This window comes from Oryzias latipes, chromosome 4 (assembly GCF_002234675.1).
Source record: "Oryzias latipes chromosome 4, ASM223467v1".
Lineage (NCBI taxonomy): Eukaryota > Metazoa > Chordata > Actinopteri > Beloniformes > Adrianichthyidae > Oryzias > Oryzias latipes.
In genome coordinates, this window is record NC_019862.2 from 18,085,002 (window position 1) to 18,105,434 (window position 20,433).

The 20,433-nt window shown below is 35.6% G+C and overlaps 1 protein-coding gene across 1 annotated transcript; it reads right to left on the minus strand.

Annotated features, from left to right (window-relative positions):
• Positions 1-7,722: 7,722 nt before the first annotated feature.
• Positions 7,723-19,778, minus strand: LOC105353959 (ceruloplasmin-like). Its single transcript, XM_023954350.1, has 22 exons — positions 19,139-19,778; positions 17,418-17,662; positions 17,119-17,331; positions 16,438-16,611; positions 16,264-16,355; positions 15,920-16,082; positions 15,679-15,817; positions 15,433-15,572; positions 14,487-14,627; positions 13,505-13,719; positions 12,938-13,088; positions 12,608-12,820; positions 11,176-11,380; positions 10,328-10,467; positions 10,066-10,194; positions 9,878-9,984; positions 9,750-9,802; positions 9,539-9,610; positions 9,279-9,370; positions 8,301-8,437; positions 8,152-8,208; positions 7,723-8,004 (listed from the first exon to the last, which is right to left on the minus strand). Exons 1-22 carry the CDS (start codon positions 19,297-19,299, stop codon positions 7,876-7,878), a joined length of 3,168 nt encoding a protein of 1,055 aa, XP_023810118.1. The 5' UTR covers positions 19,300-19,778; the 3' UTR covers positions 7,723-7,875.
• Positions 19,779-20,433: the final 655 nt, after the last annotated feature.

Here is a 20,433-nt window from a genome sequence, read left to right on the forward strand (position 1 = left end):
GCAAAATAAAAATACAGTTTGCACCTTGAAGTGTAAAGGAAATAACGTGGAAGAAGTCAACATTAGAAATCTTTGGCTGTATGTGATTTTTTTCAAACGCTTACAGCAGAAGTATTTTGTATCAGGTGGCTCTCTTGTTATATTGTGCATATTTTACCTTTTACAGATACATTTGCCTGTTGATGCTCATGCAATCGTTTTTGCTCTGCAAACAGCACTTCTTAAAGCATGTCAACTTCTTCTTTTTGTCCATCCAGACTCGTGACATCAAGAGTTTACCTGGACTGTGCACATGGACTCTGAAAATGAGGTGGATTTCCTTAATACCCTCTGTCCACCTCCCTCTTTTAGCATAACTTCCTATCTTCCTATTTTCCTATCCTACCTTTCTTTTCAGGAAAATAGAAGTATTTCAACCACTGAGTAGCTAAAAAGACCCAATACATAAAAGTAGTGCAACAGACTGTGGCTCCACATGTTTGTTGCCTCAGAAATGGGACAGTGTAAATATAAACTAATTGATTAAAATACATTTTTCTCCACATATTCCTATGCTCTGACTACCTTAGGGACAAAGTTCTCTTTAATTTTTGGTGCCTGACTTGTTAAATACTACAGCAAAATGCTGTTCAGAAACCACAAATGAATTGACTTTCAGATACAAAAAAATAATAGCATTAAAAGTTTATTAATGCTGTGATAGATGCTGCTAATAGTTTTTATTAAAATTGAATAAAAGTCCATGAAAAAGTCAAGAAAGTTTTAAAGGGGCTTCACGAAAACCATTTGCCACAAAGACAGCTTCTTCCCCCGAGCCGTCACTCTGATGAACTCCTGACTCCTGACCACTCAAGAACACGGAAGAACACGGAACATAACCATAGAAACTACCACATTGGAACTGCTGTTGCATTTTATTTTAGTCATCTTTATTTAGTTATGTTTCTTTTTTCCTATATCTACTTTATGTTATTTTTCTTTTTGTATTATTTATCCTTTTTGTGCTTCAAACATTTTTATACCTTGCTGGTTTGCACGGGAGCACAAGACACCGAAAACCAAATTCCTTGTACAAGCACTGTACTTGGCCAATAAAGCTGTTTCTGAACAGAGGGTTCAGAAACAGAAGCTACAGATAGTGAAAAAAAAGAAAGCAAATCACACGTATCATAATTTGATTGTCAGTCATTTATATTCTCAGCATGGATTTGTTTATTTTATCGATGTTTTACCAGCTTTTCAAAAATGATATTATTTGTTATGAGCAAGCCAAACTGAATTTAAAAAGAAAAGACTTGTGGCTAATTATCTTAGTCTGACATTTGCTGACATCAGGGGTTCAGCATGGGTTTTGGAAGAAACGTGCCAAATTAAAGTATCATTTCAGGGGGTGGGGAAAACAGAATTGGAATCACAGAACATTTGTATTTTAATCATTACACCCTGTTTGCCCCAAATATTTAACTTTACTTATTCTGGTTTTAAAAATCCCCGATGTTTTCTGCTTGAACCAAATGAAACAGAAAAGTTGCACACGGCCTTTGATTTAGTAAAGTATAATACTTAGAATGGTAAATGTATTGTACTGTTTTGTCAGATTCACAAGCTCCATTGCACAAATTAAAAGCCTCAGCTTGATTTCACTGTTCATCAATAAGACAATGAAAGAGAAGCAAGTGTAAGAAGAAGAAAAAACATTTTTTTAAAAATTCATAAAAGACATTGCTTGAGGACCAACATTTATTTGTCAAACGGAATTAATAACTAAACGAATCGCCTTTGGTGCTCACAAAACAATCAACAAAAGTGTTGCGCAAGTTACTCCCAAATGATTTGACAGATTACTTATTATTATTAACAAATGTAATCTTGTTACTTATCATAATGCGTTACATAGGTATATTACGTTTAATATAGAATTCTGTAATACTTAAGCCCCCCCACAACACCAAAACCCCCAGAAAAGGAGGAGCCAAAGCATATGCAGAGATTGAGCCAAGAGGCTAGCCAAAATATTCACATCCGGTTCTATTCACTCAGAAATCAGACAAGGGGGATTTGATACTTGCCCTCCCAGGACTTTTAGCTGCCAGGTAAAACTGTGCTTCATCTCCACTCTTCATCAAAGGCAGAAATTCAGCACCAAAGGAACACAGTGACTCCCTGTTAAATGAGGGTTTGAATCTAATGCAAGAACAGTGTTTGAATCAGCAACAAACACTGCAGCTTGGGAAATAATTTCCTCACGGTGCAAAACATCCCCATTTTTCATGCCATTAGGAAAGCAACAAACAGAATGGAAAAAAAATCCTAGATGGCTTAAAGGTCATTTTTAATGGACATTTATTATTGAACATTTTATAAATACTCAGTTTGTTATGAGATCTCTAGTTTATCACGGATCTTTTATCCAGTTTTTTGGGTCACTAGGGGCAATAAAGTCACTGAAATAAGGCTTAAAGATGCCTTTTCCTCACACCATCAGTATATCAAAAACCCTGGTGCATTAATAAACCTTTACACTAAGTTGTACAGTTCAGACAGGCTTTAAAAGAAGTGTTCTGTCTTCGTCCAACAAAAAACATGCACAGCAGGGCATGCGTGACTCCATTGCATAAAAGGAGTTGCCACACAACACTTTTAAGACATTTTCTTTCTGCAGAAATTCTAGGATATTATCATTGACTTGTTCTATTTGGGGTGATCTGTTATCTTCCTGAACTCCACCAGTGAAAGTTGCAATGAAACAGTACATCCAAACATGGCTTCCTACAGGGTAAGAGTCATGAACACATTATAAATGTGGCGTCACAGTGACTCCTGCCCTTTTGCATCAATTTACACTGTTCTAATGAGGAGAAAAGAGCAGCAGTAAAGCAGAAAGATGAGAGGCAACACCGAAAGGTTTTCATTAGTCAGTTTTGTTAAGAAACTATTTTTAATCCTCCTGAGACCATCCACCTGACCATTCATGAAATGAGGATGCATATGAACTAAATGTACAGTATATACATCAAGTTCCTCTCAAGCACAGAGAGCAGATGTGAATGTTCAATCACAAATTACACAAAAATGTATTTTTTTTTTCCAGATATTTTTAAATGTAGTTTATTTTAATAGATTGCGAAGGAACACATTCAGGTGACATCTTCAAAACATTGCTGGTTATTTCAGGTAAACAAAAAATGCACATGTTTAAGCATTTGTGTTTTCTATTTTATTTTTTACTTACAAGCTTACAGTGATTTCTTCTTATTTTCTTTTGGTCTACACTGGACTGTTTTACAAGTCTACATATGGATGTAACCCAGATTTCTACATGTTTAACCCTTGTGCTATCTTAGATGACCCCACCCTTGCATTGACGTGTTATTCCTACCATGACAAAGGTGGATAAAGGCGGAAAGATTTCATGTAATCCATGGACACCAGTGAAGATCACAAATCATTGAAGAAAAAAGGTTCAGAGCACTGTCTAGTGGGTCTAGATGACCCAACTCCCAATGTTAAAGTGCCTAGGATAGCACAAGGGTTAAAAACCCACTCCAATCATCATTTGATCTATTGTAAAAGTATTCCAAGTGGTTTTTTAACTACAATTATGCTGTTTATAGCCAAAATAAAGTGTGGGATGTTGTGTTTTAACATGATAAATCACAAAAAAGAAAGTTAAGTTGAAAGATTACTTAAGAAATTATTACTGAGTTTGAATCCAACACAAATAAAAGTAGTTTAAATTATCAGAAGGTCAGATGAGATAACATAGCTGTAAAACAGAGATAAAATATATTCAAGCTGAAAAAAAGTGCCAAAAGCAAAAGCAAAGATTAGCGGAGAGAAACTCTGGTTTCATGTGGAGTGCCTGCAGCTCCACAGATCAACTTGATCTTACTTCTTTGAAATCTAAGTTTGCTTACGTCAGATTTACCTTGTACCAGAAACCTTGTTTGTTGAACGATCTTTGTCTTGGTCGTGTTTGCCTCCTCCTCATCCTTTTTGTAAGACTTGATAGCATTTTAGTTTAGCACTATAAAGTTTAATTGAAATATAAAGTGCATTAAAAATAAAATGTATTATGGTTATCATTATGTGAGGTAGAAATGCTCCCCAAACTGAATGTGTACAGACACTGGAAATGTGAGAGGTTGACGGGACCAAAATGATCCTTGTCAACATACAACAGAGAGAGATGGCAGACTGATGAAACCATGAAGTCCATCTCTGTGTAGACATAAACAGAGGCTCACAACAGCGAGGGGAGAAGCTGTAGTTCCAGTAGAACTTAAAATGGGCTCATTCATCACAAAGACAGTTAAACTCTGGACAGCTTTTAAGATGATTGTGGACCAAGTTTTTTCTTTGTACTGTCTTGCCAAAGGTAACAGATTATGATAAATAGACTGTCTATGCAGTAAAAATTACCTTTTTTATTATTTAAACTTCATTGCTGTTTTTGTATTTTTGTTCTGTAGGTGCCTGAAAACATGTTCATGATGAAAGGACTACTATATGTTTATTTGACATGCTGACAGATGGACATTCCTTTTAACCCTTGTGCTATCTTAGATGACCCCATCCTTGCATTGACGTGTTATTCCTACAATGACAAAGGTGGATTAAGATGGAAAGATTTCATGTAATCCATGGACACCAGTGAAGATCACAAATCATTGAAGAAAAAAGGTTCAGCGCACTGTCTAGTGGGTCTAGATGACCCAACTCACAATGTTACACTTTAACAGGATAGCACAAGGGTTAACTGTTATGCTGTGAAATGTGTATCTTGTCGTTGTACCAAATTATTGTACCAAATTGGACTCTGTTCACATGGTGTGGGGATACATGTGTGCAAATGTCTAAAAATTGAGAAAAAAAACAGATTTTGAATGTCACACATGTATACACAGTTTTTGTTTCACCTCACAAAGTTTCCGAATAGAAAGAAAATGTAATTGAGGTGACAGACACACCTCATTTTGGGTTTTCCACACAATGGTCTCGTTGTGTACAGTGTGCCTCACATAGCCAAAAAGATTCTACAAGAAAAAATTTTTTAATGTGGCATCAGAATTCTGTATGTATCAAAAGCTGATATTTCCATTCATCATTCAAACAGCCATGAACACACAACATTGCTTAACCCTTGTGCTATCCTAGGCACTTTAGCATTGGGAGTTGGGTCATCTACACCCCACAAGACAGTGGGCTGAACCCTTTTTCTTCAATGATTTGTGATCTTCACTGGTGTCCATGGATTACATGAAATCCTCCACATCTTTATCCACCTCTGTTGTGTTAGGGATAACACATCAATGTAAGGGTGGGGTCATTGGATAGCACAACGGTTGAGGAGCTCCACATGGCCATAGTCCACCTTCGCTAGTAGGAAGTCAGGTTTTACAGGTGAATTTGGTGAGTCTCAAAGTGGCATCAGCAGACTTGCATCAAAACATAGAACTACTGGCAGAGTTTGTGACGGACTCAGGAGTGGAGGCCCACGGGTGACAGACCCCAGCCATGACCAGGCATGCTTTTGCCAACACCACACAGCTGAAGGCCCATTTGCCATATGAGAGGGGTACCGGGGTTTCCATTTGAAACTAACTACTCTGCTCTGACATGATGCAAGACGACCATTGCAAGTGACTCCACTGCTACCAAGACACAGATGTGAAAGTATGTAGAGGGCACAAGACCATGTAACCTGGACAATGCAGCAATGGTCTACAGTCATCTTCACTGATGAGTGTTGGGTAACCATGCAAAGAGACTATCATCATCAGCTTTGCTTGAGAAGGCAATTGGTGTGTTTTTTGACCTTTATTTTTGAAGCAACGTTGAGGCTCAATCATACTTTCAGAGGTCTGAGCCCCGAGTGCTCCAATTACCACAGGTACCACTGTCACCTTCACTTTAAATGCTTTCTCCAGTTCTTCTCTGAGTCCCTGGTATTTCTCCAGTTTCTCATGTTCTTTCTTCCTGATGTTCCCATCGCTTGGCACTGCCACATCCACCACAACGTCTTTCCTTTGTTCTGTATCCACTCATTCTAGACCACCTTCAGAGTTGTTTCCCATTTTGATTTTGGGCTTTCCAGTACACATTATGCACACGTGTTTCTGTATATTATTCCAGCCCATTGGTTTGTGGCGCTCCATGTATGCTTTCCCTGCCAGCACCTTAAACCCTGCAGTTATGTGCTGGATTGTTTCACAACTGGCCTTACCGGTGGATGTGGAATGTCTGCAGGTGAAAAATGGGCAAACCTGTGCAGGGCACACAGGTGGCCCACATGAAATATCAACTTTGTTGACCGCTCAGTGAGCCCATGGACCAAAAATGTATCTGCTCATTTTTTTAAAAGGATGCTGTAAAGAATGGATCATGTTGCGAACACTTATAAAGGGTAAAGTAAGAATGAATCCCCCCACATGCTGCAATGTGCACAAGAAGCCAATGTTGTTTACGGGATTTAGGCATGTTTCTTGCATGCTCCTTTTAGCCTTGCTCATTTTCAGTTGCAGACAGCCAATATTCAGTTGTATAGGCAATTTTGACTAATGTATTACTAATAACTACACTGTGATGTAAAGGCATTCTACAACAGCATTAACCGTCATGAGTGCAACTTACATTACACTAACAAATGCTTTATAGTGCTACACAATACACTTAAAGAGCCTCAAGGGAACTGTAAGACACACCTGTGCTCTCCTCAAGATGCACCTTAAACTGATCCTCCAAAGGCCTGGACAACCAAAAAACTCACAGCATTGGTGCTAGTCAATCCCCCGCTCAGGTGCATTTGGCCCATAATTTTTTTGTATAGAGTACATATGATTGTTAAGCACATTTACCAATGGTTTTCAAATGAAGCAAACCAAAAACATTTTTTAATGTTCTTCCACCATCCTGTTTGTTTTTCCCAACTTTCTTAGTAATAATGTAAGTTCCATCCACACCTTTGTAAGGGAGTCAATTTGGCCTTTATCCCCTAAGCATAAGGTTGATTTGATGCTTTTGTGTTTACCCAAATTTTTGTGTTAATTGACCCATCCCATATTTATGGGCATTAGCCTTATATAAATGAAATGTTGAAAGTTCTTCTTTTACCATTTTAAATTATTTTATCTATCTTAATTATCTTCAAAAAAGAAAACACGGGTTCAAAAGCATTTAGAGTAGTTTAATAGATAGATAGATAGATAGATAGATAGATAGATAGATAGATAGATAGATAGATAGATAGATAGATAGATAGATAGATAGATAGATAGATAGATAGATAGATAGATAGATAGATAGATAGATAGATAGATAGATAGATAACTTTATTTATCCATTTGGGAGGTTCCCGCATGGAAATTGACATCTCCATCGCATACAGCACTGGTTGACATACATATAGGAAAAAGGAAAAAGCAGCACAGTGACTAGAAAATTAGAAAGATTAGAACAGTAGGAAACAATTTAAATATCTGAAAAACAGCATATACAAAAACAAAAAAAATAATAAAAAAAGGTCATTCAGGCCCTTTCCCTTTCCTTTTCCGAATATATTGATTGAACATTATATTTACCGATATATATATATATATATATATATATATATATATATATATATATATATATATATATATATAGCTTCACTTATGAAATTAAACAAGAGTGAAAACTTTGTCACAATGTGTTTTGCAGTTAAAATAAAAAAACAAATCGAAGTAGGTACATGTACGTGTGTATTTAAGGACATGTTACGAAACACTTTGGGCCTTCAAAGCAGAAAGTAAAGCACTATATAAGTATAAGCAGTTTACTAGATGTAAAAGAGAAAAAAAAGATGGGTTTGGCTTCACATCATTTTTAGTTGTCATCTCAGTATTTTGGTGGACCCTTGCGTTTTTCAAGGACGGTATATATGGCTTCCATTCCAGCTTTAATGTGGTCGTGGACGTGACAGTGGAACAGCCAAGAACCGGGATACACAGGATGCATCTTCGTCGTCTGCACCAAAAGATTAGATCCATGAACACATTATATTAACTTTATTTTTGATCAATCTGTCATGCCCATTTTATTTTAATGTCTAATAAACACGTGAAATTGATTGAAAAATCAAAGTAGCCAACATTAAACTTTTTTCACTTTTACCTGAAACGTGGCTGGAACCAGCTCATAGACATCAGTGCGGTAGTGATTTCCTCCCAACTGCAGAATGTTAACATATTTTATTTAAACAAATTATTTTTTCTCTTTTCATAAAAAATATGTTTACATGGTGTAAAATTACTGTGATTTACCTTATATTCAACACTGTGGCCATGCCAGTGTACTGTGTGTATGTCCACTATGTTGCCCATTGCCATGATATGCCAGTAAACCTCATCACCAACTTCCATGCACAAGTGAAGGTTACCGTAAACATAACCATTGATGGCTACACAAAGACAAACATAAAAGGTACATTATTATTAAGGACAACTTCATTGTTCTGTATGAAACAGAAAGAGCAATCACTTCACTTACTTCACAATCAAGGACATCAAAATCATTTAAGTTTGTGAGTATGAAATCAAGATTAGTTGTGCTTTAAATCTACTAAATATGTAAATCTATGTCAAAGAATAAACTTTTAAAGAGAGAAATCAAGATCTAAATTTGATTTAAAAAAAACAAATATATATATATATATATATATATATATATATATATATATATATATATATATATATATATATATATACTATAACATAACAAAGTATACATATACAAACTATAACAAAAGAAAGACAGTTTTTGGATGGACAGTTGCTTTTTAAAAGACGTATATGGCAATTTTAAAAACACTGGGTTTTTTCTTCAATTATAGAATTTAGTCAGAATAAATGTTATAGGTGTGAGGATTAGGAACTTTTGTTTGCTTTGTTCAGTTGCTGCCATGCTTTCTTCATTTCTGTCATGTCTTTTGTTTTATCTGCACAGTGTCATCTGGTGTCATTTGTTAATTAATCACAGCTGTCTTAATTTAAGTAATTATCCCAGGTGTATATAAGGGTCTGATTTTCCTGTCATCTGTTTTACCACACTTTTTGTTTCTCTTGTATCTCAGTTGTATCTTCACCAAGGTGAAACAAGTGCCGGAGCATCCGTGTCAAACGGGCCATCCCTAAGTTTTGGTAAACATTTGAGTTTCCTGCATTTTGGGTCCTTTGCCACCAATTCCTGACGAAAACTTGGATGATTAATCTGGAAAGGTTTTGAAATTGAGTTAATCTCACCATGCATTTTGTTGCTTTCCAAAAAGTTTGCATCACTTTTTAAGTTTGGTTGAGGGTTTCTGATGTAGATTCTGATGTTATCATCCAGATACCTATAAGTGAAACAAGCAACACTTTTTTAGAAAAAAGCTTTAAATAGCCTCAAGGGTTTGATTAAAGCATTTTAGCACAACAACTTTATTTTTAAAGCCTGTGGAATTAAAAGAAACATTTTATATTTGATTTCAAACTTAAGATTCTTTTACCAGCATTCCACTTACCAGCTGTCGTTCTCATCAAAGATGAAGAACAGTGTTGCAAACTCTTTCACGTCTTTCTTTAGTCGAAAAATCCTGAAACAACATGATTTGTAAAATGATGCTTCTTTTAAAAAAAATCCTTACATTTTAACATGGCAAGCACATAATTCCATAATCTTTTAAGAAAAGCTGCTACATAATCCCTGACACATGTAGATGCTGAAACACTCACCTATTCCAGCCACGGCAGATAACCAGTGGACCAATCAGTCCACTGTTGAGGTCCTAAAAGGCAGAGAGGATAACTGATTAGAAAGTTTAGAAGTTTTTGAGTGTAACCTCCTAATAGAATCACTATACCTTTGTGACATCAACAGTGGAGTAGTACGCTGAAGCAATGCATGGCTCCTGTTTAGGGGTCGGTCCTGTATTTTTGGTAATGTACCAGGTGTATGAATGAATTTCACCTGCAATGGAGTTTTAGGAGAAGCTTTAAACTTTGACTTTCCTGTCATTCCTGTCAATTTATCCTCATTTTGTGCATGTACCTGGTTTTGTTTCATATACATGGGGGTAATCTGTCTTGACTCCATGTGCATGGATAGAATATGGTCTGGATGCCATATTCTTAAAAACAATTTCAACTTTTTCACCAACAAAAGCATTAATTATTGGACCTAAATGGAAGAGAAATGTTTTAATATTTAAACAACAACAATATGTCTTGAAAATGTACATGTGGTAGATTTTGGTGTCATGATCAAAAGAATGCTAAAGTCTCGAAATATTACTTCTATTCTCCCAGCTTACCCATGATGCCAAGATGCTTCATATCATCTCCTCGTTTCACTTCTTTAGTAAACGTGCAATCGGTAAACTGCCGGTAAACAACCTTTTTGTAACGGGATCCTATGAATCCAGTTTGTCGATCCACAAAGATTATGGCAGGACTATAAAAAAAAAAGATTTGTTAACATCAAGCTTTTTAAAATGGTATACTTCCATTAACAAATCATGGAGTTATACTACAGACAAATATTTTCCTGGTATAAACATTTGAAGTCAAGTGAAGGTAATAAATATTTTGGGTAAAATAATGCTGAGTCAAAAGCTAAATGCAAATAATATATATGTTAACTATAAGTGTAAATTTCAATTTAAAAATGCATCGAAATGTTAAATTTAGGTGTAAATACAGAAATATATTTGTAAACATACACTTAATGTCATAACTACATTTCTATTTAAACAATAAATATCAACAATAAATGTAATTACAAAAGTTTGTCTAGGTGTTATTATTGATGTAAATGCATAGCAATAAATTTAAATAGACGTTTCATGTAAAGCTAAATAACATTAATATTAAATGAAAGTTATAAAAGTAACATAATGAAAAATAAAATAGTAAAATAAAGTTAAAATGGCTCATTTGAATAATAAAATCTGAAATATTTCAAGCCAAATCTTTTTCTTTATTAGCAAATACATCCCCATTTATCAGTAGATTTTAATTTATATAACTTTCTTGTTCGCATTTGCTATTTCTGGCAACAAATATGGTTTAGGCTTCTGATTCAACACTTACAAATTTTACTGACTAACATTAGTTCAATAAAAACTCAAAGCTGTATTTTCACTAGTTTTAAAAGTCATACTTATTTGCACCCTTGTACATTTCTGCTTCAAAGGCACGGCTTGGAGAGAAGTCCCATTCTGTTTCTACAGCAGCAATGAAGTATTTTCTTGAGTGAATTATCCCATTGTTGTGGCGCCGATACGAATGACTCCCCTCCACAATGTAGTTGGCTCGCATCCCATAGCGATAGTGGTCCAATGTGGCAGACACCACTTCAAACTGGCCTGAGACACAGAAAAGCAAATGTCTGTAATTATCTGGGTGAGTTGCACTTTAACCACTCTGAGTTTATGAAATCTCATAATCAACATGTCTAAAGAATCCTAAACCTTTTTTTGAATGTTTGACCATTTGAAGACAAAGTTGGTTATTGGCTCTATAAGTCAACCTAGCTAGTTTAAATCTGAATAATTAATACAAGAAAGTCTTTTATTAGCTTGATTATAATGCAATTAAACATCAAGCAAACCTGGGAGAAAATAGTGTCTTTGTAAACTGAATTTATTTTCCAAGTTTAATCTCAGAAAACATGTTAAAACAAAACAAAAATGAAAGAGTTTTGTTAAATTTCACATTAAAAGATAAATCATGTAATAAAATGGTTATGGTAGAACTGGGATGGGATTATATAAGTTTGGTTCCTTCCACTCCCTTTCAAGCAATATTTATAAATATGTCTAATTATCCTAAGTTTGATTCACCATTGTATGAACGTATAACTGATGATTGTATTGTTTTTGTGTATTATTCTTATTTGATTGCTTGAAATAAACCATTTCAAACCAAAAAAACCCAAACCAAATTAATGAAATTTCATTAAATATAAGTCTCTATATGTCTATTTTGTCTTTTTCTTCATTTACTTATACTATTTTTGTTGAATATTATTTTTGTGTGTAGTCTATTTGTAAAAAAAAGAAATTTGATTTTTGTAAGTTTTTAGATCTATTTGGTGAATATCCCTTGCTTTTTTGTATGCTGTCTCTTATATTTAATTCCACTGACAAACCCTGCTAGGATCTTATTTTTTTAGTTTTTCTTTTACTTCCGCCAGATCCTTGTCTCATCTGTCATATTTTTTATTGGATTTAGTTTGTAATTCATCCTGATTTTTATTTTTTGTTGTTTTCTTTTTAATATTATTCTTGTTCTTTTTTTGTTTGTTTTGGTTTTAGTACCGGTAAGCAGTTTTTCCTTCCTCTACCCTTAAATTGGGTTTTTGGTTCTCCAGCTAATAAAACTGTTATTTCATTATATAAAACAGCTTTTTACACTTTTTTTTTCTTTCTTTCTAGCAGCCCTGAGGTGGTCTTGGTGAAATAATAGCCTAAAATTGTACAATAAATAAACTGACCTGATGTATTTTCTTGACAAAAGGTAGGAGTAGCATTACCAAATTCTGTTTCTGTTCTTTGTTATGATAACACTAAGATAAAGAGTCAGATCCATACCTATGCTGTCCGGCTCCATGGTGACGGTGTGTGAGATGTGAGGGAAAACGCTGATGGTGTCTTGTCTGTTCTGCCGGTAGATGAAACGGTTGCCCTGGAAATAAAGGCTGATGATGTCCGTCTCTGATCCCAGCGCCGACAGGTGCCAAGAGACTTTGTCCCCTTTACACATCCTTAGGCCAGGTAAGTTGTTAAACACAAACCCATTGATTGCTAAAAGAAAAGACAAAGATGTGAAAAGAAATTGGATTCATGTTTAATCTGATTGAAATATTGGGTCAAAAAGAATATTTGAAAAAGATTGTTTGATGAATGAGAGACTGCACACACCGTGCATCTTATTGCTCATCATGAAACTTTCATCTTCCTTGTTAACTGTCCGAGGAGATGTGGTGAAAGTCTGAATGTTGTCATCAAGATACCAGCTGAGGTTCTCATCAAACACTGTGGCCATGAGGTGAAACTCTTTGTTATATTTTTTCTGTAGGACAGAGGAGATGAAACAGGAGGTAATATGTTAATATATCTTTGTGCGACTCAGCTAATTTTTGACTGGCTATATCAGAGAGATCCAAAAAAGGATCTCACATGTATTTACATGTAATATAGCATTAACTTTTATAAAAAAAAATGTTTTGTTGCCATCTTGTGGACCTCTATATTCATTACATGTTACCACATTTGCTCCAATCTTCCAGCCACAATTTGCAAGAGAATTTCTCAGATCACAGATTTCATTAACATAAAACTTTAACAAATGTCTAATCATCATTTTATTCAAATAATATGCAATAAGGCAATAAAGAAACCCTATTAAATGTGGATAAAATTTGTAATGTTAAAAATAGCATAAAAAGACAAACTGTTTTTCACATCTTAGTGAATTACTTCTTTTACCTGCATCCCTCTTTCCAGAGATCCAGGCCGACAGATAAGAAGAGGTCCCACCAGACCGGAGCTGGTGTCCTTAACTGAGTCGACAGCAGAGTAGTACAGGTATGTCAGACAGTCAGATTCTCCCTTCACAGGTCCTGCACCGTGTGGCACCGTCCACTCGTAGGTGTGCACTGTCCTAGGTCTGACAAAAGAAGCTGGCATTGGAGTCCCGTTCCCTGAAATCAAAAGTTTAGACAAGTACAGTTTCAACACTGTACATTGTGATGGTTCCATTTAAATTTCTGCAGATAACGGTTGTCTAAAGCTTAGTCCCTGCATTGTGTGATGGTAAAAGTCTTTTGGAGAATGTTTTTCCTGCTTCTGAAAATGCGCTTGTTGCGGGTGGGATGGGTTTTTTCCGTGATTTTTCAGTCTTTGCTGTCTCCAGTCTGTCCAGTGGAAGTCCAATTAATTGTTCAGTCTCATGGATGATTTTGTTCATTTTGTTTGCATTCCTGGCATTATTGCTGCCTCCCTACACTGCACTGGAAATTGCACCCACCATCACAGACTGATAAAAAAGTTCTAGCATCTCTCTGCAGTAAAGGATCTGAGTTTCTTCAGAAAACAAAGCCTTCTCAGCCCTGTTTTTACACAGCATTGGTGTTAGATAGTCCATCCCACTGTTCAAGTGTTTCCTCGAGTATCTGTAGTGGTAAGCAACCTCTATGTGCACACCCATGATGGTAATGGGAAGCATTTGAGCCAGTTAGTTTTTGTAGTGTTTGAATTGAAATGCTTGTCTGTGCTTCTATTTACAAACCTGGAAAGTTGGCTAACTGACTCACACAAATTTCAACCTCATTCTCTTTTTCTTCCTTAACCTCTACAATTGGCTTGCTGTGTGTGAGCACAAAAAGAAAAAACAGAATAACTGAGGGAGGAAGTTGCTGAATTTAGAACAAAACCCTGTTCTCTCTGGTGTGCTTGAAGTATTACAAACCTTTATATCTGTTGTTGTAGAGTGTTCCGTCCTGATCTATTGTGTACTGCACCCCATGGGCCTGAATCGAGTACGGCCGGCTGGCTTTGTTTTTGAACACAACCCTGATGATGTCTCCCTCCTCAGCTCGCAGAACAGGACCTTAAGAGGTCCAAGAAAAAGAGGAAAAAATGAGACAGGATCATGAAAATCCTAAAAATGAAAGATATGAAACCCATGAGATGAAAAGAGAAAATGTCTAAATTGTTTGTGAAGAATTAGAGCAGGTTAAAATAGATTAGTCATTAGCTCATATTCCTGGATCAAGCTTAGATTAATGAAGTTGTGCAGTTTTGAATAAAGTAACATTAAATATCAAAATACTGTTTGTTGATCCTGCCACTAGATAATAATTTTTCTGATTAAAAATAATGTAAAACTTGGATGTTAGCATTTTTATTGTTTTATTTTTTCACATCTAAAAGCTACAGAAACAAATGAATTAAAAAAACTAAAATCAGTTTGGCCACTGTGCTGCAAATTTGCCTTATATAAGCTCTTCTTTTATCGTGGGGCTCTTGTATAGGTTGCAATGTTTTTTTAAACTAAAAGATTCTTCTATTCAGGGGTAGACCCTCTTGGTTGGTTGGTTTACCATTAGAAGTAGTGTAATTCTAACAATTCAAAACTTTCAAAAAATCATTGGGTCAAGAGAAAACAAAAACCCTGTTTTATAAGGAACAGTTTGAGCAGTTACTGAAGATCAACAAATGCAATTACACGTAGAAAGGAAGGGAATATCTGAGGGTGCAAGTAGGTAAACTAAGCTTGAGGTAGTGAAAGTAGATGGAAGGAACATGGAAAACAAAATTACAGAACAGTTCTGACAAACGCATGACATGAGTCATTGTGGAAGCAGGTGCGAAGAAGATGAATGTTTGTAGCACTTTAGCTAAATTAGAATTACCCAAAATTCCTAGGTGTTCCTGTTCCGAGCTCCATTGCATCTTCTTTCTAAAGCTGCTGTCGGTGTATTCCACATAGCGAACCTTCTTGTAGCTGCTTCCTATGCGGTCTGGACCGTTGCTCACAAATGTCTGTGCCTCACTGTCCGCACAAAAATCACACAGTCACCAAGGAGAAACATGAGCATTTTTCCTAACAGAAAAGTGTGATTTGTTTTTCCTTTTTTTCTTTTTTTTCTTGAACGAACCTTTCCTTTGGAAAATTAGGAGCATAGTTCCAGACTTGCTCCTGAGCAGCGATGAAGTATTCTCTCAGTTTGTAGGCTGGCTTTGTCTCATGAACATTAGGATAACAATTGAAGATCTTAAAGAAAGCCTGCATTCCAGCTATTGAAAAGTAAAAAAACAAAAAAACAAATAGGAGTTAACACATCATTTGATATTTTGGACTGAGCAGTCTCATCTTAAAACAGGAGTAAACACTCTCACCTACGAAATGATCATTGACGTTGCAGGCCAGCAGCCAGAGTCCAGGGCTTTGTGCAACCATTTTGGCTGTGACGCTATAGGCCGGGAACAGACTGATCGTGTCTGTGTGGTGGTTCAGAGCAGTCAGGATCTGACCGTGGAAATGAACTGAATGCATGTCCACCTGTAGACGAAAATATTACCAATTCAATCATCATGATAGACGATGTTAATACTTTTTTTGCTGCCATGTACATGTGAAATAAACATAGGTAAGCCCTTGGTAAAAATTTCGATTTTCTTTTATTTTTACAAAAAATAATTGAGTTGTTACTTTTTATCGTTTCATAAAAATAAGAAGTTACCTCATTGCCGAAGCCAATAGTGTACCAGTTTACCCTGTTGCCTTGGCACATGTTTAGTCCGGGTAGGTTACCATACATAAAACCATTGATAGCTGTAATTAATAAATAAAACACTATTAGTCAATCAAAGACTATAATACAACAATAAAAGTCATGTTTTCCTTCCAAACTCACCGTGCATTTTATTACTCTCGATAAAATTCGGATCGTCTTTCAAGCCCTCAGTAGGATCTGAGACAAATTTTTTTATGTTGTCGTCAATGTACCAGCTCATGTTTTCATCTGACACCAGGAACATCACAGTGAAGGCTTGGTTTGCATATTTGTCACCACATGCATCCAGAGTTCCTGCAAAGGGCAGAAAATGACATCTTTATCACAATTGTAAAACCATTGTAGTAAATAACAGTACTTTGAAATCTCTTTTGGCTTTGGCAACATTTGTTTTATATATTTTTTCCCTTGTGCTATCTTAGATGACCCCACCCTTACATTGACGTGTTCTCCCTACCATAATAAAGTGCCTAGGATAGCACAAGGGTTACGGCAATTTTCCTTATAGCAGAGCATTTCTTCTTCCAAAGGTACAGATTTTTTTAAGCTTGTTGTTTTTTTAAAACTCATGATAAACAAACAAAAAATGCTTTCTTCTGTTTTGTTGTGTTTTTATTTGAAACAGCACGGCATTAAACTTGTTTTATGATAAAAAAAAAACTGCAAAAAACATGATTTTTCATAGTCTGAATTCAGGAATAAACACTGTTAATCTACAATGTTAATCTTTAGAATAAGGTTTACAAAAAAAAAAAAAAAAATCTAAAAATGCATTGGTATATGATAGGGTTGAAAATGTACCTTTTTTACAGATAATGAGAGGTCCAACTAATCCTGAGTTGATGTCCTTTACTGTGTTCAAATGAGAGTGATAAAGCCTGGTCACACAGTTACTGTCATCACTTGTTGGACTGTGGGTTTTTGTAAGGATCCACTCGTAGCTAAAGACTTTTCCAGGAGGCACTGCATCATCCTCCTTCAGCATCGGGCCGGTTCCATCTGGATACAAGGCTCCTGCAGGGGTTCAAACAAAACAATAGCATGTTTCTATCCTCCTTTTAAACATGTCCTGACGTTGATATAATTTGTTCAAGTCTCACCCTCTTTGCCTTTGGTGTAAGCCAGTCCATGCGGGTGGACAGTGTAAGGTCTGGATGCTAAATTTTTCAGATGGATTACAACTGTGTCTCCCTCCTCAGCCATCAACAATGGGCCCATGTAACCAAGCCAATCAGGCTTTAACATCTCTTTACAGTAGGTGGCGTCAGTGTACTCCTTGTAGATAGCTTTCTTGTAGACCGCACCAATTCTTTGGGGACCTCTTTTCAGAAAAATTGAGGCCTCTCTGTAAGAAAACCCCAGCAGACACAAACAAGTAGTAAGTGTTTTGTTGTGTTTTCGTGGTCACCGCTATTCTGAATGAGAATACAAATTTGATTTAACATCCATCCATTTAACTTCTAAAGATAAAAGGATGAAAGTTGGCTGCTGCTGGAGCCAACCCAGCTACTGTTGGGTGAACGTGTGCTACACCCTGGAAAGGTCACCAGTCTTTTGCAGAGTAACATACTCACACACATGCACACCTAGGGGCAATTTGAAGACACCAATTAACCTATGAAGGAAGTTTTTGGAGTGTGGAAGGAAGCTGGAGTGCCCCGGAGAAAACCCCTGGTGAGCGGGTACGGCATGCAAACTCCACACATAAAAGGTTCCAGCTGAGATCTAAGCCAGGTCCTTGTTAGTGCTAACCACTACTCCAGCGTGCAACAATTAAAAATTATGAATAAAATAAAGTTTCATGAGCAAATCAGTCTGTTGAAAGAGTGAGATCTGATATCAAATATGTGGAGATTGCAAGATATCTAATAAAAACTAGCATGCGTAAAGCAACAGATATATGTATTAACAGAATGAAGGAGTTTATATTTTCCCTTAAACAGATTCGGTTGAAACACATCTTAAAATGCCAATACTAATTATCATATTTTCACAAGTAATGTTAAGTATGCAGGCCGGTAGACAACCAAATCATGTCACAATCGAGAGCGTAACATTAAATCAACTCATGCAACTAAATGTAGATGAAAAACTGAGCTGAAATCTACACATCAGGCACATACAAACTTTCAAAATACATCTCAATTACGATCTAAGTATATACTAAAATAAAATTGTAAATTACTTGTTAATTTTACCGGGCTTGACTTACTGCATTGACATTTGAGATACGAATGATAAGAGCTGACTACATTCTCTCTTCAATTTCAAAAATATGCCATCACAATCATACATGAAGTCGAACATCTTGATCATATAAACACTTCTTTTATATGGAAACAGACTTTCACCCTTAACCTTATTGATTTTACACTACACAACTAATATGTCCTATTACGGTAAATGCCTGCTCAACCAAAGGGTAGAGCACATATTTAAATTGTTTTTTCAAAAACATTGTGTATAACTCACCAAAGGAGAATTCATTCATTTGTTTTTCTTTCTTGATCGGATCGTTTAAGGAATATAGGACTAGTAGAAAATCATTACCATGCAATATTAAAAAACGGATTTTACAAAGTAAAGTAACTGAGTGGATGCGTGAACTTCAAAGCCAAATTGGTGAAGAGTTTGTGTCTGAAGTGGGTTAAGTACTGGGAAAGTATAGGAAAGGGTTTTTTAAATTAAAAGTTTGGTCAATATTAGAAATTGTTCTTTAAAATTGTAAAAACACAAAAGACTGCAAAGAATGCACACACACAAATTTAAAACCACCTTGCTTTTTTCAGATGATGTGTTAAATTTCAAAATCTGTACTTACTCATCCTCATCGATGGTTCGATTTTGAATAAGATTCATCCCACTGGGTGCGTAGTTCCAGTGCACCTCTTCTATCTGTATAAAATGCTCTCTTTTTATGGCAGGAACACAGATGGTTGAGGAAAGGAACAATAACACAGTTCTCACACAGAACCTGTGCATTTTGAAAAAATCTGGGCAGTTGCTTATTAAGTCTGAGAAAAGTGATGCAAAAGAGCATATGTTTTTCTTTTCTTCTTTTACTTCTCCTCAACTGATCATCAAGATTATGGTAGCAATGCAGCCTCAACCTCAGTCAATTTTTATATATACCCAGTTAACAGACCGCACGCAGGAATTAAATATGCCTCTGACTACAAAAGTATGTGCCAAATAGACAGTTTACTGATAAGTATGCTGAATTAGCACAATAACAGAACATCTTCAAGCATTTGTAAATTGTTGGCATTTTGAACTGAACAATCTAACAACTTTGTAAAGGGAATGATTACCTTCACTGAGCAACCTTCTTTAAAATAATTAAACAGCAAGAAAAAAAGTTAGAGGTAAATTCACTGGTCAAAGCTGAGAAACTTCCTAAATCCAATAAAAAACTCCCAGTTACAGGCATACAGTAAATTTTAATTGTTATTTAGAAGATTTGTAGATATTTTAATAAAATTATTGAAAACCTTTATCTTTATTATCTACTGTATGTATTATTCATTGATTTCAGTGATGTCTGACCTGTAAAAATTGCAACTTTACTTAGCTTTTGCAAAAAGCTTAAATATATATATGTGAATGATTCTCGAGGTGACCTGTCTATAGTGAACCCTGCCTTTGCCCTATACCACTCAGGATGAAGCAGGTATATAAGTTAAACTTTTATCTAAAAAAAATGACAGTCAAGAATCAAAGTAATGAAAAAACACTTTTCTAAAGAAGACCTGAACCTTAGACCTTGAAATGATATGTTCTTTGTGTTCAAAATATAAACACAAAACCTCCAAAATACAACAACACTGATTTTTGAAGGACAGAATTCCTTATAAGAATGAATGTTTTCCAGATTTTCTCTCTGAGTAGCAAAAGGTACCTACAAGTAATAGATAAATAATTAAAACAATAGTGTACGTTTGCCGCAATAACATTAGACAGCACTAAGAGCAGAGTGTTGCTTTTGGTAACTGCAGTGTTACTTAAAGACTCAAACAGCAGTATTTAAAAAGAAGGGATATAAAATTATTTGTTGTAAGGTTTTTTTTTTCCTCTTTAATTTTGTCAGAAGACTTTTGAGCTATTTTTATTTGTTAA

Excerpts from the sequence above, each read along its gene's own strand:
- LOC105353959 (XM_023954350.1), bottom strand. The coding sequence starts at position 19,299 with ATGCACAGGTTCTGTGTGAGAACTGTGTTATTGTTCCTTTCCTCAACC. Across the intron at positions 17,663-19,138 it reads CGAACCATCGATGAGGATGA|AGAGGCCTCAATTTTTCTGA; the intron begins GTAAGTACAGAT and ends GTTTTCTTACAG. Across the intron at positions 13,089-13,504 it reads CTCTGGAAAGAGGGATGCAG|AAAAAATATAACAAAGAGTT; the intron begins GTAAAAGAAGTA and ends TCTGTCCTACAG.